Source organism: Gallinula chloropus (genome assembly GCF_964237585.1).
Source record: "Gallinula chloropus genome assembly, chromosome: 2".
Taxonomy (NCBI): Eukaryota; Metazoa; Chordata; class Aves; order Gruiformes; family Rallidae; genus Gallinula; species Gallinula chloropus.
In genome coordinates this window covers 127,488,785-127,511,356 of record NC_140086.1, presented here as the reverse complement: position 1 = coordinate 127,511,356, position 22,572 = coordinate 127,488,785, and the positions used below count along the sequence as shown (strand labels likewise).

Here is a 22,572-nt window from a genome sequence, read left to right as displayed (position 1 = left end):
AGGAGAGCTATAAATTCTAGAGGGATAAGACTGGCATCTAAACACAGGATACAATTACATAAATGAGAACACTTGCTAAATCTTGCATTTATTTCAGCAAGGAATGTTCTTAATTTGAATAATTGAATATTTTAAAATATTTTTCTCTATATTATAACCACTATATACATATGGTTAAGATATAAAGTTTAAAAATACATTTCTCCTGAAAACTGTGGATATAAGTACAAGAAAATATTATTCTTGATTTATTTGTCCTAATATTTACACTGCACATGTGACAGCTGGCATATGTGGTTTGGTTTACCTCTTACATACACATTCAGCAATAGAAATAATAATACTGAATTATGACTAAACCACAACTAGCCTTTTGACTAAATGAACAGTTATGAACTGAGCATGGAAATACCTCAAGTTTTTTAAAAAACTCAGAATTGGGGAGAATTGTTTTTTTAATTAGGAAATGGGAGGGTTTTTTCCCCAGGCATTCACTGTAAAAACTGTTAGCTGCTAAAGAACATCTTTATTTCAAACTTATTATATTCCTATGAACCAGCAGTATAATGGTGTGAAATGAAAGCAAAATGACTTCTTAGTCTCACCCAACATTGATACTCCTTGTGACTCTAAGTCCTGAGTTCTTCTCAAGTCCCAGCCCACATGAGAAGTGTCTTGTGACTCTTAGACAGCCTTTTATCAGCTCAAAGAACAACCAGGAGAAGAAATGGATGGCAGAGATAAGCAGAAATAGGCCAGTTCCTATGCTCCAGCGTAAGTTTCATTTCTGTTATGACTGACCTTGAAAAAGCTGATGAACTTGTAAGAAACCTGTCAGTAATTGTAATTATATATTCCATAATATTTATTCTAATGTATTTCCACATAACTTGTTGAAAACACACATGAAAATATGTAAGAAACTGTAGTAGCAAAGAGGTAAAGGTGATTTTGAAGACGATTTATGGTAGCAACTGACGGGCAGCCGTACTGGAGAGGTCCTGCATACCAGTGACTGGTACTCACCACTACTCCTTGTTACTCAGCTCCCTCACTCTGGTAAGCGATCTATGACTCGACTTTGGTTGAAAATCAAGTAGACCCAGTGTGTTTATGAGGTAATGTACTTTCATGAAGATCTGCCAACGTACACAAGCAGGAGAACTGTGAGTAAGCATTCATGGTCACTCATACCCCCATCGGGTTTGGAAGACCTGCAAAGGCTGGGAGATTTACTTCCACCATGTGACTACGCCTGCGTTTTGGAGGTGGGACGGAGGAGAACACGATGAAATTAAGGCCTGCGAGTAGTACAGAAGTAATGCAATAACGAACACGAAGGGAAGGGACGGCGGTAGCGGGTAGCCGCGCCTTACGGAGGTGAGGGCTGCACGGCTCTCCGCGCGCCTGGAACGCGGGCCCGCTCGGGCCCTCTCGTCTCACTGAAGGCGCCGGCCTCTGGGAGAGCGCCAAGGCCGGAGGGGCCTCACGCGGGGCGGGGCAAGGCCGGACCCCACGGCCACCGCTGGCCGCAGCTCCATCCGGTTCCCCGCCGGCGGCCCGCCTCCGTGCGGGCAGGGCCGGGGCTGGAAGTGACGTGAGCAGGCGGGCGGAGCTGTGAGGCGCTGATGGCGGAGATCCCATGTTGACGTCCCCGGCGCTCTCTGTGCCTGTCTAGGTAAGGGACCCTCCCGGGGCTGGCGCGGGGGGACGGGCAGGTCTGGCACCTTGTTTTCTACCCGATCTCCGTCAGCCGCTGGGGCGGCTGGGGCTGTTAGGCCGCGGGCTTCGGTTCTGCGCCACTGGGAAACCGGCCGCCCCCTTTCCCCCTCTTCTTCCCTCCCCCTCTCCCTCCCCCCCTCGGCTCAGCTGTCTTGGGCTGGTCGTAGTCTGGGGAGGAGAAAGCGGGGAGCAGGGCCCAGGCGCCCGTGCTGTGAGTGAGAGAGGCGGCGGCGCTCTCCTCCCTCGCCACGGTGGCGAACGCGTCGCGGAGGTGCGGAGCAAAGGTGATCTGCGGCAGACAGGTGAGGCCGCGTCGGCCTCTGACGGAGCAGGGGAGAACGGAAGGGACGGGACGCGGCAGGGCGCAGGCTTGCCACGCAGAGCCGGGGAAGGCAGGGCAGGTAGGGGCCGGGGGTGTCAGCTGCGCCCCGACACACCAGGACCGCAGCCGGAGGACTCTGGGAGGAGGGCTGGGGCGGTGCGTCTTGTCCTCCTTTTGTTTTTCCTGCCTGACGAGCTTTTCTTCCTCCCGTCCTCTTCGATGCGTACAACCAAACGCGTCGTTCGCCCTCCCCGAGGGAATCGCTTGTTATGACAGTTAAGAAACCTAAGCGTAGCTCTTCCTCCTTCTCCATCTCCCCTCTTTCCCAATCGGCAGCCGTGAGGTAGGTAAGCAGGCACCCAGCATTCCCTGAACTACCCTTGAACTGTAAGTAGATCTCGGCTTCACCTAAGCTCCGGGGATTTTCCTGCTGGGGAACGGTAATCCCAGATGATTCTGCTGGTCTGCACAAGTTCAGCTTTGTGAATAGTTCTGCTTTGGGCTTGGAAACCAGCCTCCCTTTACTGGTTTCACTGAGGCTGGTTGTCAGCTGTGGTAACTGGCAACCAGCGTGTGGAAATATTTGAGGGATTTTTTGGGTGGATTTTTTTCTTCTCTCGTAATAAGTGATTAAACTATCCAAACTTTAAAATAGACCTATTTAAAACAAAGTTAAGTTAAATTGGTTTTGTTATTAATGAATATTTATGGTTCTCCTGCTTGCATTGTTTACCCATTTTCTACTTACAGTGGGTGTTGAAAACTGAAGCAGTGGCTTTCATGTCAATATTATCTGGCTTCAGGTACTACTAAATTACTGAAAATGAATGAATTTATTGCACTCAAAAAAGAAGCTGTTGTATTTCTTTAAGAATTGTAGAAACTGTTGCCTTATACCACTTATAGTTCAGAGTGGATTTGAGAGATGTCTTAAATGTAATCCTCTATTTTGAGATGTGTGGGAGTTTTCAGGATTTCACTATGCCATAAAATTTCTTACGCCTTTCTGGACTCTGAAGTTAGATAGCAGATAGGATTTATGTGTACTCTATTGTCTCTGTCTGTCTTTTGATTTTTATTCAGTTTCTTGCTTGTGTAAATTCTTGTTTTTGTTCTTTGTATCTGTTAATCTTCACAAGCTTGGCATTTTATCACTCGTTCAGGATGTAAAACTACTTTTTATTTAACATCTGATAAATCAAAATGTCATGGCTTTCCCTGTGTACTATGTATGTTACACTAAATTGGGCAGTAATAGGCTTAAAATATTCCGGGCTTAAAGATGGTGGGGTTTAGGTTTTCATTTTGCTTATTTTGAATGATGAAAACCTGTTTACTTAAGGGGAGATTTTATTTCAGAAGACATGAACTCTTTGCAACTTTTTTTTAACAGATGAAAAGGCTATAGGAAATAGGCAGTCTCTGATCTTTGGACTTACCAAGATGTGCAGTGGCCCATGCCTTTTTGGGATTGGTTTCTGCATGTGCCTTCAATGAAAGCAATATATTAATGTCACACACTTGGCAGTTACTTCATTCAAGGTGTGAATTTGCTTGGTCAGTATAAAATTACTTTTAATAGCAATTGCAAGAGTAATCATCTTTCTAGAAGTGCCTTAGATATATAAGGCCCCAGTCATCCTAGTATCAAGTGTTTTGACAAATTTGTGATTGTACATTGACATCAAATACTGGGCAGCTGGAAGTTTCAGGCTGATATTTTTGACAGATATGGCCAAATCTGAGGAAGGAACATTCTTGTTTTGTTTGTGAAGCATCTTACATTGCTGTAATTTTCAGCTCTACGTCTCTTGAATGAGGTGGTGAGTGGAAAGCGTGATTAAAAGCTTTTGCAGTCTAACTGATTAGTGCTAATCTGTCAAACTGCATGCATGCCTAAATGTTCCTCCTATCAATGAAGTCCGTTGTTTATGGTAATGAAGCTAAGCATGCAGGACTGGGAGCGTATGTGTTACAATGATACCAGTAAAAGATGCACACAGACTGCTAAACAGAGGCAGGAGAACTCTTTTGAAGAAGGAAAACCAAAACCTGAACAAATCTGTCCTGTCTAGATAAACTTTCTTGTTTTTTAAAAATGTCTTAACACAGAACTTTGTTACTTTCCATGAGAGGGGAAGGAACTCTTCTCACGTGAAAATGCTGTGAAAACCACTGAGCAGTGCAGATTCTGAGAAAAGTTTAAAGTAGGGAAACTATGAAGGTTTGTTTCTCTTTCTGTCATGTCCAGAACCATTAAGAATATTTCATTAATTAGAACCTTACTTTGTTCTCACTCTACTTATTTCTTGCTTTCTGCCACTGTAGTTAAGGTACAATACTGGGGACATTCAGCTAAGCAATTCTTCCTCTCCATTTTGATGTCATCACTGAAATGACTGTTCTTTTATTCTGAGTGGTGATTGTTTTGGAGAGATGCTGAGGCAGTCTGCTTTAGACTTGGTCTATAGCTGGCTGTTAGGTTTCTCTGTCTTGTATATTTCAAATAGACTATTTCTAAAAAATGAACTCATTTTTCTACTATATTGAAGTAGCAACTTGTTTAATTTTGTTACAGATCAATCATGTCATCCTTTCAAGAAGTTCCATCTTCAGCTAACGCTTTGCAGACTTCCAATTTTGCACATGTGATTTTTCAAAATGTGGGGAAGAGTTACCTTCCGAACACACACCTTGAATGTCACTACACTCTGACCCAGTTTATTGTTCCTCATCAGAAAGACTGGGTTGGTATTTTCAAGGTAGGTAAAGCTTGTTCTGTTGCCGTTTCTCAAATGTTTACTGCTTTCTCTCATCAGTTTTTATAAAAATAAAAATCCCAACTTCCTTAAGAGTTATCTCATAAGCTGAAGTGGAACATCGTTTGGATGATGTGTCGGTTCCTGCTATTAGAGTATAAGTTACATAACAAAGATCAAACTGGAGATCAAAACTTAGAGGAATGAGTACACTTTAAGTCTGCTGGTGTTGAGGGAAGGTGTGATGCAGTGGTGTCATGCAGAATTAAATGGAGATGATTTGAGAAGAGATGTGTGGGCACTGAGTGACACTGTGAACAGGACTATATGAAGAGCATGAGCTAGGGTAGGTCTAAAATATGTACGGAAAGAACAAAAACTAAGCTGGAGATATCCTGATCCACATGCCTGACTCATTTTTGTTGCTAGAACAGGCTGATCACTAACTTTATTTAAAATAGACCCTTGAAAAAAGGAGGGGTGACATCTAAGTTATCTCATGTAAGTGATTTGATTTGTTTGGAGTTATTTTTAAAAGTTAATAAAGTTTCATTTATGGAAATTGACTAATTCTTACATATGCTTCTATTTAAGATCCTCATCTTTGCCAGTACCTGTCCTAGTAGATGATGCTCAAATTCCTTACTCAAATGGTTAATAGAAGTTTTGATTTGGGCTCTAAATAAGTGATCTTTTTTTACTCAGGGTGGCTTGTTTTGTGTGATTCCTCTCCTTTATGTGAAACAAACTGTGGTGTGATTACCTCAATTAGTTTCCTCATTTGATTAAAGACCATCATTTTGGGACTGGATTTTTTTAATGGCATTCCCCAACTTATTTTTAGTTCGTCTATTTCTCATCAACACAAGGGAAGAAGCATTGCTAGATGGGGGAAGAGGATGAAAACTCTTTTCTTCGTATGACTGTCAGCATATACCGAGCATTATGAGTATCTTAGTATAATACAGTGAGGTAAACGGAGCTGCTGTCCAACTGTATCTGTGTTTACAAGTACCTATGTGTATGGGTAATGTTTACAGTTAACTAAACTAAAAATTTAGTAGTCTTGGGGTAGGTAATAGACAGAAGTTGTACTATATTGGGGTCAGGGTGTAAAAATGAGTGTCTTCTAGAGAAATGATTATTTGTGGACGACAATCAACAAAGCACCTGGAGATGGTTTGAAAACTAATGAAAAAGGCAGGCCTTTTACCATTTACTTTTCTAAAACACCTAAGAAGGTTATGATGCATGCTTAGTAAAGTGATTTTTCAGTATTAAAAATACAGGCAAGCAAATCTCAGCTAATTCTGTGAACATTAATGGCCTTCTGTATTGGCCTAGTATGCAAGGAAAGCGAGACTTCTGTGGAGAACCTAAAGCATACCTAGTTGCATAGAGGGAACAGCAGTCCACCTTGTCTTTGAGGTGAAAAATCACTCAGAAAACAAATTTGTTTGAGCTCGCGTCATTTAACCTTTGCCTGAAATTGCACAGAACGTTACTAGTGTTGTAATAGTGAATACTGGACAGGGGGCAAAGGTGCCTGGTTTAAAAACAAACAAAAAACCCCTATCAAAATAGCCCAGCTCCACTAGTGGTAATTTTAGATTAGTATGGAATAAGATATTTTTTTCCCCCATATGAGCATTGTGTTGGTTTTGGTTGTGATGTTGACTTTTGTTCCATTTTAAGGGGCAAGGGCTTCAACTGGGTTCTGTCCTGTGTTTGCTTGACTGTTTAGCTAAGAGTTTTGCATTGAACTAAACAAAATCTCTAGGTACCTTTTTTTAAGTGAATGGTTTTCACTTAGGTTGCAAGTCTGAGTACCTTTCTTCAGTGGCGATGATGTCTTGACTACACATTGGTTATTTTTATCCTCATATTATCCTGTTTGATTTGCTAGTACATCTGTTTGTGCAGCTGCATGGTGAAATGGATCAGGGAAGTGATCTGCCAGAAAAATACAGCTCCTCTTCCCCCAGCTTTTTCTGCCGTGTTTCACAACTGGTTGTTTTTTCAGCTTGATCATTATGGGATGTAATGGGCAACTGTACTGGCTTCACTGTGATAGAAACAAGTGGACTAGGAAGGTGTGTGTGAGAAGCGCTATGCCTGCGTCACGGCTGCTTAATGTGGCATGACAGTCAAGGCTTCTTTTTTTCAAATCTTTTTAGTTTTGTTCTGAACAGCAGCTTTTAAAGGTACAGTTTCAGTTGTTTTCCTTTTCAAATGGAAACGAAGCTAATGGTTCCTCAAGCAAAAACCTGATTTCATATACTAACTTAGTTCTTAGCTTAAAGTTTCCCTACTATGTGCTACATGTCTAACTGACTCTATTTATTCCCTGTGCATTTGTGGTTGCTGTAGTTGCCATTAGTGTTGTGCAGCTTCTGTGAAAAAGTGGTGTTAGGAGTGGAACTCTTGGTAGGAGCCATTAAGCATTTTTTGTTTCCGTGTCATACTATGATTATTTATTAATCTATGTATTTATTATAAAACTTCATTTTGCTCTTCAGTATATCATTCTTTTCCACCTGATATGCTTTCTTTTCCCTTGCTAGACTTAAGACTTGTGAATTTATTTTTTATCCTTCCCTCACTAGGATTGTTTCCAATTCTCTGTCTCCACTGAGTATTACATTTTTATCACTATTGGCTTCTATTTTGTACTGTGTAACTAATGATAATGGCTTCAGTGAAAAGCACCACAGTAGGTTCCTGCATGTTTGTAGTTTTGGGGTATTTTTATTTCAAGATATCTTCTTCTCAAGGATATTTTACAAAGCAACTTAAAATAAGGAGCCAAGGCAAGATAAAGTACTATCTCCTTGCTTTCCGTCAGAGGCATCAAAAAGGTCTTGTTGGAAGGTAGAATAGGCCTAGAACTTTGGACTTGAGTTAGAGATTTGGGGGGTGCAGTATTATCACAAAGAACTAAATAAAATCTCCAAAGAAATACGTCATTCTGAAACTTAACAGATTTTACCAACTTCTCTGCATATGGTGTAGACATAATGTGGTTGGGGTTGTTCCCAGTGTGATTTAAGTGGCTAAATGTTGAACTTCTGTAATGCTGAGTGTAAGACACTTCATGGTGGTCGTAGCAGATTTAAAACTGTTCTCAAGGAAGTAATTTTCTGTTCTTTAGAAAAATTCAAACCTAGTGCTTGTAAACTGGAAGGGTAAGGTTGCATATAGGAGAATTAGTTGAAACATACCGGTTTTCTTGCAAACTCAGTGTATCTGAAGACAGTAGGTGACTTTTGTGATTGGGCCTTTGGAAAAAAACTTGGAGGGGGCAGGAAGTACGTTAATGATGTTCTGAATAAGCAGCATTTTTATTCCTTTTTTTTTATTTGTCTTTTTCTTCCTTGTCCCCTACAGGAGGCTTAAAAACTAGTTTTAACTCAGTCTTTGAGTCTGTTGTGGTTCATTGCCGCTGTTACTTTTTCCTTTGTGACATTCTGGAGGGTCACCTGTAATCGACTGCCAAAAGAGCTTGATCAGTTGTGCCCCTGCTTGTTACCAAGGGAAAAGAAAAAAAGGCAGTTTTACACAACAGTACTTACGTAGTACTTGGCATAGACATCCTGAGCCTGAGTTCTTCTTCCTGCAGTTGTTTTTTTTTTCTGTGCAGGAGAACCTGATCGTTCCTAGTGTGGAGTCAAAGTGGGGAAAACTTATTCTTGATAGATTTCATAAGAGATTTGTACTCACAGAATGATCCAAGACCACTGTCCCTTTCTTAATCTTCTCTGCTTCTCTCTGATTAATCAAAATCTGGAGAGGCCCTTGGGGTAATCCAAATCTTAAACCTTTGAAATGAGGAAAAATAATTAATATGTGTACTACATCTGGTTGCAAAAATGGTCTGTTTGGTAGGTGGTCTTAACCTCCGGATGGGGAAGTCTACATCTTGTGACTTTATTTCACAATGAATTGAAATAATCATATGGCCATGTGATATTTTTTGTATTATTAATGCATAATGTCCAGACTTGCAGAAGTGTTTGAAAAACCTGCTTGCTTTCTAGGGAGGAGTGCTTACCCCTCTGTCTTAGGCATATGTTTGCAAGTAGGACTGACAGATGTTCAGTATGCAAGAGAGGCAGGTTTAATATACATCTCAAAGGCACAAGGGAAGAATGTTATGGGCATAATAAAGCTATTGCTTCAAGAGAGTAGCATTTAAGGTGTGGGTGTTTGTGGAGTATATCATAATACTTTCTGGGTTTCTGAAGATTTAATTTTGTTGAGACCAGCATGCTTGAAAGACCTGCAATATCAGCAGGTAATCTTACATATGTAAGGCTAGTGGCTTTGATCTTGCTGTGTCATTAATTAAACGATTCCATCAAAACGTTTCTGTTCCTCAGTTCTAGTTGGTATATTTTTCTAAGTAATCTACATCACCATTCTTCTAAGATATAGACATGCTTTGGTATTGACTGCTTTACTGTACTGCCAGAGAAGAAAAGGAATTTTTTTCTTTCTTAATATAGGCATTTTAAAACTGGTGATGGTAAGAATGGTATCTTAATATATGCAAAAAACCTGAATAACCAGGATTGGGAAGATCTTAGTAATTTACTTGAACACAAATGTCTGCTTGCTCTGAGAGAATACTCAGTATTTAGGAGATCCTATATGGGCTACTATTTGTGCATCAGTGCAGTACCTATATTTATATATAAACTTAATTTCTGTATCTTCAATGTACTGTTTTGTAGCAAACCTCAGAATTAACTTGTCTGTGCTAGAAACCTCTGTAACAGAATTTAACAATGGGTTTCGGAGGACGCCTAAGAAACAGCTTGGTGGTAGGGGTGTATCAAGAAAAAAATATGTTTTTGTATAGCACTCTAGGTTATTTAGTCTCCTTTGGACTGCAAATAACTGTACAACTTGTGAGAGTCATTCCAATGTCCTGGTTTTTCTCATGGACTCATTTTATTTTTTTTTTTAAGATATCAATTACTTCCATATTTACAGATCACGTTATGAAGTGTAGCACAACAGCTGGATGTGTTATTGTCCACATGCATATAGAAATACAATTTTTCTGGCATGGAATCATCACTGCACAGCAGGGCACGATGTCCTGTTGTTAAAACAGTCGGGAATAGAATTATTGGAATTCAGAATGTTTTGAGAACTTCTATGCCCACAAATAAAATTATTCTATTTCTGATTTACCCTCTTTGAAACAAAGTCTTAAATAACTGAGATAACATTTTTTTCCTTTAAAAAAAAAATGTCCACGTCAATGTTGTCCATTGTTTCTGTACTATGTGGAAAGAAGGATAATCTAGGTTTACCTTTGCCAAGAAATTTTTACTTTTCCTTCTAAGTGTCATTAAGTTTCTAAAAATGGTAGGTTTGTGTGATCAGAGACAAAATTGGCATACTGGTGTGATCAGTAGCTGGTAACAATATTGAAGGAAGATTGTGCTAATGCATAGTTTTCATGAAATGTTATGGTAAATTGGTATTTCACTGAAACACCACCCATCCTTTTTAAATACATTTTCATGCTTATCTCTTAAACAGTAACGTTGTTACTCTTTGATCTGTCATAACATTTTCTTGGACAGTCATTTACATATGTACTAGGTTTTCTCTTGAAGAGTTCATATTGTTTCTAAATTTATTTTGATTTATACCTAATAGGAGAGAAAGTTGATCCTATGGTCTAGGCACTCTGTCAATGTCATTTTGACTTATTTCTCTGAACTATGAGGTAGAAATACAACCAGAAAGAAATGGTAATAGGTTAGAATCCTGATAGTGCCTTGATACTGCAACAAATACCATATGTTCTCAATAGCTCAAGTTAAAAGATTGCCTGCATGTGTTTGTAACATTCAGCAGAGATGGACTTCTTCAGGTCTGGGCATAAGAGAACATCTTAAGATTATAGTCTTTCATAAGAAGTCTAAACAGAGTACCCTGCAGCCATCTTCTGCCCCCAAAATGTTTCAGCTGTAGGGTTCCTGATATATATAACAGTTTTTTTTATCTCGTGTCTGAAGTCAAGGCTTAAGTGGCTTGGACTGACATAAGTCAAACTTGCATGTGGTATGTATATGGTGATTGCAGACATACTAAAAAAAACCAAGGTTGTAGCTTAGACTTTGTTGTTTACTTATTTTGAAAGGTCTATGCCTTAAATGTTACTAAAGCGTACTTAATACTTCAGTAAGTATTTTTCTAGATGTCCATGTTCTGAAGCTTTCTGTACTATTTCATTTTTTCAGAACTGGCATCTTGACATTGATGATGCATGTGTTCAAAAGTATATTGTGTCAGCAGCATGTCAGTGTTAACAGTTAAGTATCAGTAATTTTCTCTGATAGCAGCAGATGCTTTAATTTTTCCATCTGTTAATTGGCTTATGGTATTTCTTTTTTTACCTGTAGTTGCCTTTTGTAGACTGTTACAGGCTACAGTGGCATTAACACTACGGTGGCTTTCAAGTAACACTTTTTTGAGTTACGGCATGAATAAAGCCTGCTGTGGGGAAATGTCTTTGTGGGATACTCAGTCCATTTGCATTTTGCTTAGACACTTGTGTTTTCTGTGGTTTGGGTCAAAATAACTATTTCTTACCATGTGAAATATGTAATGGCTGCTGACTGTCACTGTTGTCGGTAGTAATTATACCATATATCATATGTCCAAAACCTTATTTGCTGTCTGTAATGTTGTTTCTTTCAGTGGTAGTTTGTTGTTGTTGTGGAGCACTTGGGGTACTTTGCCAAAATACTTTGCAAATTATACAGTTTACCTTACCAGCTGTAGAAAGGGCATGCTCTTTACTCTGAGCAGTTTGGTTGTGTTTTTTTTTTAAATATTGGTTCATATGTGCAACAAAGGCTCGTTCGTAATGTCAGAGTTGGTTCATCTAAGCATTTCCTGGGTTTGCTTCCTTGGTGTGCTGCGGTTACTGCATGTGTGGCATCAATCAGTAAGACACTCAAGTGCAGCTGAATGAATTCTGCTGTTCTTCTGCTGTTCTTACAGTTGTGTAACAGCTTTCTGTGTCTAAGGAAGAAAATGCCAAGTAAGCGTCACTGACAGTGGTGTTTCTTTAAAGCACTCTCTCAAAACGGAGTTTACTGACTTTACTAAGGCATTGTAAAATGAAAGAAACTGAACAAAATAAAAAGTGTTTATTCTCCATGTTCATCTCATTACTCGAGAAATTAAAAATGAAGTTTGATAAATGAAGTGCAAGAGAGGCTTGCATGTGTGGGGCAGTGTAGGGGAAGAAAAAAACTTTAATGATGACTACATACCTATTTACTAGCAGAAGGAAAACCTGCCTGGTGTGAGCATTGCAAACAGCTGAGTTGTCCCTACTTGCCCAGCCAAATTGCAAAGTACTTGGTGTTAGACATATTAACCTTTACCCGATTTCAACATTTCTACTGTGACTACAGAGATAGTTTATATAACTAAAAAGTAGCTTATGATGTCTTAAATTGAAATAAGCCTTATTGCTTAAAAGCAGGAAATAGGAATATAGTGAATAGATTACTCTGTAATGGACTGTTAAAGCTTACCATTTTATGGAAGGGGAATTAAATAAAGTATGGTTTGAGTAGCCCACTGTACATAACATAATCTCAGTATGACATGCTTGTAGGAGACATGATGTTCAAGTCATGTGTTTGCCTTAAAATGATGGACTGAGAAGGTGAAAGAAGGTTTTTGATTTCTGGGTTGTTATGGTTGATGCCTGGAAAGTAAGAGCGTCAGAATTTATGCAGCCTGAGAATTTAAAAATGCATTTCTGATTAGAGTTTGTGAGAGTTAAATGTAGAACGAGAAAAGAAGGATGATGTTTAACACCAGGTTGCTAGCAGAAACTATTTCTAATTTTAGCATGTAATTTTTTTTTATCTTTTGGTTTAGGGCAGTTGCATTATCAAAGTCTTCTTTGATCTTTTGTCTAAGAAATAAGTATGTTAATTATTGAGTTTTTAAGTGAGCCCAGTATCATAGTTTTCAGTTAATTTCTTAAAGGGTAATGGTAGAGCCAGCCAATGCATCAGATAATGAACTTGAGTTCAGGGTTTTCAGTGTCTTGTGCGTAGCTTGATATGTCATTCTCCTTCCTCTTCCTCTGAGCTTCAGAAGGTTTTGTGCTGGAGTTCTTGTGTAATTTGTAATTACGCAATGTGTAATTCTGAGTATTGTCATGTCTACCATTACCTATGCCAACTTCTTAAAATTAGACTAGTAAACTGTGCTTCTTGTACCCCTTGGCTCACAGAAAGTTTCACAGTGAGTTCAGTTGAAATGCCTCATTTAGTTAAAGATTCCTGAAGGTCAAATCAGCTTTCGCACTTTGATTGTAACAAGGTTCTAAATTACAAGTTGACATTACTCGGTCTTGTCTTGTGTTCTGTATTGTGGTTGATTCTTTTGTGGGGGTGGGAGGGTAAGGATGCAAAGGTGTGTTTTCTATCTGCTATGTGAGTATTTTCATTAAAGGAGTTCCAGCAGAGGTCCTTGTACAGCAACAAAGTCTGTAGCTGTTTTGATCAAGATAGTGTTTCACTTGAATTGCTTTCGTTTTCAAAATCTTACTCTGAAATCTTAGTACTTTTTAAAAATCAAATACTCTTCCAGTTAACAGTATCAACTAAAAAGGAAAAAAAATGTTGTAAAAATATATTTTTATCTGGCTTCTTTGTATGCTGTTTCAGTTAACATTCTAATGAAAATGTTGTGGTGTTTTTTTAAACTTTGGTTTCACGTTTATTACATCAGAAGATGTTCTTCATTGCAAAATAGGACCGTAATTTCACATGAGGCTGTTGTGGTTTTGCGTGGCAGGGTTTTGGTGGAGAAGGGGGGGCTGCAGGGGTCAAACCACCACAGAGGCCCAAAGAGGAATGAAGTATGGATTTCTACATCTGTCCCCTAATTTCCCTTTTGTAATAGTTTAAGTTCTAATTATTAATGTAAATAAATCTGCTTGTAGCTTAAGTATTTAGGCTGTAAGTTTTTAGAACTTGGTCAGTAAATGAAAGAAACAGAAAATGGTGTACTTGAAGGCTTGATTTTACATACAGGTTTATAACAGATATAATTTCTCTCAATGACTATTTGGTGTTACTGAATTTCAAATATAGAAATTGTGTTTCCTAGCATTTGTGTATTTTCTGTAGTGTTTTCATGAATACACATGCTCACTGTTAGTCATAGCAGCTGTTTTGGCAGTTGAAATAGGCCGTTCTTACAGGCCTAAGGATTTTTCTCTGGTAATAGTAAAAGACCTCTCTCTGTCTGCCCTTGTTTTCTGATGCATTGTGCCAGTGCTGTTAGGTTCCAGTTTTTTTATTTTCTTTTTATATAGAAATAATACTGCCAGATGTAAGTAAATCAAATACAGAAGCACTTATTTCCATTTTCTACTTTGCTGTAAAATTGTTGGGTTTTGTTTGTTTAAACTTTGAGGCAAGTAGAATCTGAAAGATGTGAAAAAGGATACTAACAGATACAAATTTGTGATTAAGGGTCTGGGGAGCATTTAAATAATATCTATATATCATATGCTCTTTCTTTTTACCATGCGTTCACATTCCAGTGGAGTACTAGAGTGAGGCTGGACACAAAGCAGCCCTGCTTCTATTTTCATGCTGAGGGCTTCTCAAGTATTGGAGGACAAGCTTATGCTTGTCAGACTGATTTAAAATTCTAAGAAAATCTGTGTTTGAAATTATTCACCCCAAAACTGGAAAATCAGCTGCAAAAGGTTTTTGTATGGTGGCAAGATTATCTGTTCTCTGCTACTTGAACGTTGTTCTATGGAGAAAGTATTTCTGAAAACAAAAGTCTAGGATTAATTTATCTGATTTTAATTTAACAAAACATTGAGTTTTCAAAGTACAAAATTAAGGAATATGCTGACTCTTTCCTTTGTGCTCAGGAATTGCCACATCCAAATTCTATAGCTTTCATGAAAGTGGCACTTAAGAAATTGTGGCTATGCAATTAGTAAATACCTCTATTTTTCAAACTGTTTTTTCAGGTTTTCTCCAATGTACAGTACCTTATTGATAGTAATTACCCCATGCTAATTGTGTTTAACAACACCTGCCTGCTGAATTATCTAATTTCTTGAATCCTGCACTGTTACCAGGAATATTCATAAAGCACAAATTCTTACGTTCATGAGGAAAGCTTCAACTTGCCCTTTTTCAGTACACCCCAAGCAGAATTGTGTGAGCCAATTCCTGTAATGGTTTCCTTAACTGAAAGAACAAACACACAAAATGACAACAAAAAAGACAACAAAACCACCTTATGTGGACATTTGCCTTAAATAGCGGTTTTTCTCCTGTCAGTCCACGGTAAGGTCTTCACAGCAAATGGGTTATTGTGGGGATTTGGACTCATCTCCCTCTCTGGAGACTAAGCTGGAGGAAGGTCTACATTAATTCTAGGAAGCGTTCTTGCTTTGATCAGTCAGAGAAACAGTCTACTATTTCTGATTCCATTCATTAAAATGAAAGGTTTTTTTTTCCAATCCAATATGCCTGATGATTATGATGATGCTTCCAGAGATACAGTATTTAATTTTTCATATAAAATCACAGTGGGTTTGTTGACAAGTATTCTCTTTATCCTTTTAATCGTTTTCCTTCTTTGTTGATTTCCTCCGTAGCTTTTGCCACTAGTTTTAGTTTATCTGAATTTTTGTTTCTCTTCCCTTAAGCAGTCTTAAAATTTCTCTATATAGTTTTAACCCTATTTTTAGGCAGCCATTTCCTTCTGAGCTGAAAGAAATATCTTTGTCAAAGGTCACATTTAAATTATTGCTGAGCCATTCAAAGTGTCTTTATAGTCTTACATCTGTGATAGTATAATCTGTTGCCATAGAGAACGTTATAACTGTAGTAGGAGTATTTTATATTTCTGAACTACTGTGTACTTCATACTAGGTTTATTAAAGAGAATATTGTCCAAAGATGTAAAGCACTAAAACAAGTTTCATTGAAACCTGTTAATAGGTGTAGGATCTTAAGAAAATAATCTAAAACGTCCATTACTTAATTTATATTTATTTTCTTCTCGGCTTATCATTACTTTGGTTTTGTTCCTTGTCAAGTAATAAATAATCCTGTGGCAATCCAGTGGTATCATTGTAAAGATCTGTGTAGTTATTCTTTTGTTTGTATCAATATGACTGAAGTTTTACATGACCTTAAAAACTAATCTTCATGTGGCTTGAAGTTACAGGTACAGTATTCATTAAAATAATTTATGGTTTCCAGATTATTAAATTTATAAATAAAAATGTGACATTAAAAAAAGAAAAAAGGTACAGTCCCAAAGAAAAGTTGAGCCAGAATTTGAGCTGATCTCTTAAAGTGATTGCTTTTTGGTTTTATATTCTCTGGGTTTTGTTCCTTCTCTCTGTGTTATCTGAAGTGTTAATTCTCGAAAGGAAGGATGTTAATTTACTCTGGAAAACATCAGAATCAGTGTGTGTGCTGTGTTTTTTGTGGGGGTTTTTGGTGGTTTTTTTTTAATCCAGAACTGAAAGCTAAAGTAGAATGAAAAGACTACTTAAGTTCTATACAGTATTTGTTTGAGGACTTGATAACTTCAGAAGGGAAACTGTTTTTTTTTTTTTATTTAGAACTAAATTTTAAAAGCTCTCTGCTTGCTTTATTTTAAGCCAGGGAGGAACCGTTTGGGAGGGCATGTAGCAGTAGGATGAGGAATAATGGTTTGAAACTTGAAAAGGGGAGATTTAGACTAGACATTAAAAAAAAATTCTTCAATATGAAGGTGATAGATCACTGGAACAGGTTGTCCAGAGAGGTAGTGGAGGCCCCATCCCTGGAGATATTCAAGGTCAGGCTTGATGGGGCTTGGCAACCTGATCTAGTAAAGGTGTCCCTGCTTACTGCAGGGGGTTGGACTACTTGGCCCTGAAAGGTCCCTTCCAACCTGACACATTCTATGATTCTGTAAGTAATGGCATATGCTTCCCTTTTCTGACCTTAAGAGAAAAAAAAATATTTTCTCAATGAACTTTTATTGAGGGGGAAAAATTGCTTACACCCCTCCTTCAAGTTACTGGAGGAGCATTCCATATTAGTTCTGAGATGTTTAGCAGTGTGGGAATAACCACCCCAGGAAATCTCATTTCATTCATACCTTTGAAAGCTCCTTGATAGGAGGTGTCCCAAAAATCTCAAAAATTTTGGCTAAGAATAGGCTTCAGAATTACAGGTGATTCCATTCTGGTATGATATGATAAAGGCCTAATCTCAGACCAGTTCTTGTTTTCCAAACATTAGCTTTTCCCACACTAATATAAAGTGAAGAAATCTAATGGGTATCTATGGAATAATCTACTTGGTCTTTCTTTTACTAATACCAGTAATCAATTTTTATATGTAAAAATGTATGCTTGTATAAATATAGTTGTTACTGAATTAGTTTTTGTTCTGCTCTTCACCTCTCTAAACATCTGTTGGGTTTTTTTTAAAGCTGAAAACTCCTTAGAAAAATGTTGTTAATGCATTTAAAATGCACTATTGCAGTATCCTTCATAGAGGAGGATTTGGTGCGAACTTGAAGTTTAGATGTTTTGTCCAGTGAAAGAATAGAAATCATGATTGATAACTTTTTTTTTTGGTTGTTGGGTTTTTTACTGTTTTCTGTTCTTCTCCATCTTTCTCTTGCAGTGCTATCTTACCTGATAGACAATTTGCCCCTTTTTGTCTTCTTAGCTCTCCCAAGGCGTTATACCTAGTTACTTATAAATCATACTGCACTTCTGACAAGGTTTTTTGGTATTTTAAGTCAGTGGAATAAACCAAATTTGTTCTCCTTTACTGTTACTCTGTTATTAATACCCATTGCTTTACAGTAGTTGCTTTGGGTTTCAGGTTAGGTGCATATATTTCAAGCTTGTTGAAATATGTTTCATCAGAGGACAGCTTTTCTTGCTGTACTGTTGTGAGAAGTCTCAGTGAGAAGTCTCACTGTTGTGGGAAGTCTGAAAGTTTGTGAGAAGACAGCACCAATTTACCAGAATTATGTTTTCATGTAGGTTTGGTTTTTTTTCCCTTGAGGACATAGAATGTCGGTATGGAAGAATTAGTATTCCAGTGAAATACTGGTCTTTAGTGTTGCAGAAGTTGTCCAAAAGGTGCTAGCTTAGCCCTGTCAAATTTGGCCTTTTCAGTAGGAGACCTGTCTTTTTTTTTTTTTTTTCCTTCTTTATATTTTCTGATGAAGCTGTTGGATTGTGGTGACAAAACAGTCAGCACTGGCAGATCTTACACTAAGAAAATCTTGCTATAAATTTCAGAATTAGTATTTTTGTATTTTTAATATACTAATGTGTATCTTTAAATGAAAAAAATAAATGTACCAAATAGTTTAATGTATAGTGAAAACTGTCTGGTGTTTTAATTTATATAGACCCTTTTATTGCTTTAGACCCATTTACTGCCTTAGGTAACAAGCATAATAAAATTCATGCTAAATCTTTGACATGCTTGTTAAAATATTCCTGATTTGTAAACATTGTAAGTATCTTTTTATTGCATGTTGAAGCAGAAATGTGTGTATTGCAGTATGTTGTAAAGGCCAGACCATGATATCTTAACTGTGTAGAGCACATTCCGCTGCTTTCCTGCTTAACATTTTCTCTTTATTTCTCTTTTTTTTTTTTTTTTTTTTTTTGTTTGTTTGTTTTATTTTAGGTTGGATGGAGTACTGCAAGAGACTATTACACATTTCTTTGGTCACCTATGCCAGAAAATTATGTGGAAGGATCGACTGTTAACTGTGTGCTGACTTTTCAAGGTGAATGTGAAACAGTATTGCCCTCTTATTTTCCAGCCTACATAGCTTTGTACATACTCGATCTGTTTGTTACAATGCTGAGAGTTGTATGGTAGTTCCAGACTCTTACAAATGTAAACTGGAGGAGAATTTTCCACTTCATTTTCACTGTATGAAGTTCAGTCTTCTCCTACATACCAAGGAAATTTTAAGGGGAGGTATGTGACTTGGTATGTTTTTACATAGTAGCAGACAGTATTCATGACTGATAAAAATAGAAGATCTGCTGGAAACTATTCAAGTACAGAAAATGACTTTTAGTCATCATCAGGGCTTTTTTAATCTTGGCATCTCTTTAATGCATTGTGTCTTTTGGTCTCTTGACTTCAGGCATCATTCTGTGTTGAAATGATTCTGTCAGAGTATAGGTAATGTAGGGGATAGTTTGGTGAAAGTTCAGAGTTGTGAGAGAGTTGTTGAGGACCTTTTGACAGAGAGGAATTGATGAATAAAGAATAAAGAACAAAGCAGAAAATGTTACACCACTGTATGCATCTGTAGGATTAACTGCATTTTCAAAGCTATGTGGGGACTGGATTCTCTCTGTCCCCTTCCCAATCTCAAAAAAAAAAAAAAAGATATAGTAGAATAAATGAACAAAATGCAACAAGGAAGATCAAAATTAAGAAATAGCTGCTGTATAAAGATGTGGAGTTACAAAGATGGCAGAACTACACTGTTCTCATGAAATATAAAAAAGGACAGTGGCCATGGATTGTGGCCTGGGAGGTTTCCATCTAGCATTAGGAAGAATTTTATTTATTTACTTTTTTTTTACCAAGAGGGAATAGTGCAGTACCTGGACAGGTATCCCTGGTTTGGAAGGAGGGAAATTCCACGTGCTTGGCTAGACACTGCCACGGTAGCCTCAGAGTAGTGCTGACAACACTGGACTGGGTGACCTTCAGAACTTCCTTCTGCCAGGTTTTTCAACCTGGGAAAGGGATATAATGGGAAGTGACAGATGTCTCTAAAATCAGCTACCCATGGCATGAGTGGATTATCCATTGTTCATGTTTAAAGAAGCAGGAGTAAGCTACCAAGTGACAGGGCCAGAATGGAGATAGAGACGATGCTTGTATAATACAACGTGCAGTAGATTTTGCCACAGAACATTACAGATATCAAAAATCTGCATGTATGTTTCAAAGTGGCACGTAAAATGAGCATGTCCATTAAAGTCATGTAATGTTTTTCCGCTTACTAACGTAATTTTATATACCATCTTATGTTCTTTATTACTTCCTAGAGTTGGCTTTAGTCTTCGTGTGTGTTTATTGCTTCAAATACATAGAAAAATAATTAATAAAGTCCTGAAGTGATTACTGTGTTAGGTTGTTGTCTTGTTAAAGCTGCAAATAGTGATAGCTGGGAAGAGGTTATTTTTCTTCTATCCAGGTCATTTTTTCTGATACTTTTAATGATGGTCATATCTGCTTGATCTGACCTTTTTAAGACCTAAAAATCTTAAAAGTATGTGAGTTCTGTAGGAACTGGAAGGAAGTATTTTGTTTCTCTCACAGTTACCAAAATTCACTGAATGAATGAAATTGGGTTGGACTGAAACTGAAAGTCACCTAGAAACCTAGGACTGTACATACCATTATCAGGCCTTTGTACTTAGAAGTTTTGCCACACTTGAAAAGACCAGATAACTCTGATCTGTTAAATTCCTTGCTGAAATTCTAGCACTTTTATAGAGGTGCCAGATTTAATCTCCATTCAGACAGTCTCCCAGTTGTGTTTGGCAAGATATTTTAGTGCTGCTGAGATGAGATCAGTAGAGCTTACAGGAGCTTAATTAACTGAGATAAATAGTAAATGTTGTGCAACGTGCTTTAAATTAATTTTTTTATCATCAGATAGGTATCTGGAAGAAAACAATCACAAATCCCTTTTTTTCAGTACATATTAGATACAAGAAAAAAGAATTTAAGTAGTTTTTAAATCACTTTATCTGAACCAATGTTAGAACTTGCTGGAGCTATGAAGTAGGTTGTCCTCAATTCGATTGTTTTGAATTTGTTTCCACATAGTGTCACCTTATTTAAGCATTGAATCAGGTAAACCACAAGTGTAGTACTACATAGGAAAGTGTAGTCAGGTCCAAAAGCTCAGAATCCTGAGGTTTTGAAATGAGGATGCTGCTCCCTGAGCTCCATTTGATAAAATACAAGACTAGTGGAAGTGTTTGGTACAAGTGCTGTCTGTGTAGCATGTGTAATGTTTTACCATTTGTAGGAAAAATAGCTGAGAGTAATGGGAAAAGTCTTCTAGGAATTTGGAATAAAAATTGGTGGATAGAAATAAATTATGAAGTTAGAAAGGGAGCAGGTTGAATTGTGGTGAAATATGAACAGAAATCGGTGACATCACTTGCTGCGTTGAACACTGGGTGGGAATTTGTAGTGCTAGTATCATGCTCAAGGTGAGAGCTTTACAGAGCACAACATTCTTAAGTCAAACATGAGCTGATGGAGACTTCTATGTTTGTGTAGAATGTTTCTTCACACATGTATTTATTTTGATAGGATATTACCTACCAAATGACGACGGCGAGTTTTACCAGTTCTGTTATGTGACTCATAAAGGAGAAATCCGTGGAGCAAGTACACCTTTCCAGTTTCGTACCTCTTCCCCTGTTGAAGAACTACTCACTATGGAAGATGAAGGAAACTCTGATATGTTAGTGGTGACCACAAAAGCTGGACTTCTTGAGGTTTGATTCAACAATTCTTAAAATATCATCCTACTTTTTTTTATATACACACACACTCACAGGATATAATATTGAGGAGCAAACAAGGAGGAAAAAGCCCTACGTATGTACATGTATATCTGTGGCTTGTTCTCCGTTATTTGGTTGCAGTTTGCAGATTAAATGAATAAAGATTTTCAAGCCGGTTATAGGTGCAATGTTAGTACTAAACACAGACTTGGAAACTGCAAGAGAGTGGCTAGTTGTCTACATATGTACCCTCCAACTAACTGGAGGGGGAAAAGTTAGCCTTTGTGTGAAATGAGGCTTGATGTAAGGGGTAAAAAAAAAAAAAAGGCTATACTTGTGCACAAGTGAGGAACCCTGGAAACTAAGGTGAATAATTGCAGGTGCCCAAGTATGTTAGAACAGATCTTGTTTAATTTGAAGCAGAGTTCTGTGTCATGTTCTTTGCTGGCTGGATGTGGTTAAACTTGTATGCTTATATCCAGAGTCAAGCTGTTTCCATTTGCTTGTTGATATTTTGTAGGCTTAAAACTACTCTTAAAAAGAACACAACCCACAGAACAAACAAAAAACCCCAACCACAAAACCAAACAAAAAATCCCCCAAAGAAAAGCAAGTTGATTGTATGAGTTGTTTGTTGGAAAATTGCTAATTACAATTTCCTTACCTTGCCATCAGATGTTTTATCAATTTGTCAGTTGTGTCTAGACATCTATGTGCATGTATTTAATTTCGCTTGAAAAAATTTAGGAATATGGAGGTTTATCTGGGATATTTTTGCTCTTCAGATATGTACTCATAGTACTAAAGTAAAAGAAAAACATTATTTCAAACCTTTGTTGTTATCTTGGTTCATAAAATGATAGAATAGTTTAGGTTGGAAGGGACCCTGTAAAGGTCATCTAGTCCAACCCTCCTTCAGTGAACAGAGAAATCTTCAACTAGATCAGGTTGCTCAAAGCCCTGTCCAACCTGACTGTGAATGTTTCCAGGGATGGAGCAATGTCATGGCTTAACCCCAGCCTGCAGCTAAGCCCCACACAGCCACTTGCTCACTCCCCTCTCAGTGGGATGGGAGAGAGAATCATAAAAGTGAGAAGCCTCGTGGATTGGCATAAAGACAGTTTAATAGGTAAAACAAGAGTCATGCATGCAAGCAA

The 22,572-nt window shown here is 37.8% G+C and overlaps 1 protein-coding gene across 3 annotated transcripts in view; it reads left to right on the top strand.

Moving 5' to 3' along the window:
* Nucleotides 1–1,632: 1,632 nt before the first annotated feature.
* TAX1BP1 (Tax1 binding protein 1) overlaps nt 1,633–22,572 on the top strand; it is a 58,264-nt gene continuing 37,324 nt past the window's right edge. For all 3 annotated transcript variants that reach the window (XM_084280039.1, XM_084280040.1, XM_084280038.1), the window contains exons 1-4: nt 1,633–1,678; nt 4,623–4,806; nt 18,546–18,648; nt 21,219–21,406. In XM_084280039.1, coding sequence (XP_084136165.1) covers nt 4,630–4,806; nt 18,546–18,648; nt 21,219–21,406 — 468 coding nt within the window. In that variant the 5' untranslated portion in view covers nt 1,633–1,678; nt 4,623–4,629. The remainder of the gene's footprint in view (nt 1,679–4,622; nt 4,807–18,545; nt 18,649–21,218; nt 21,407–22,572) is intronic.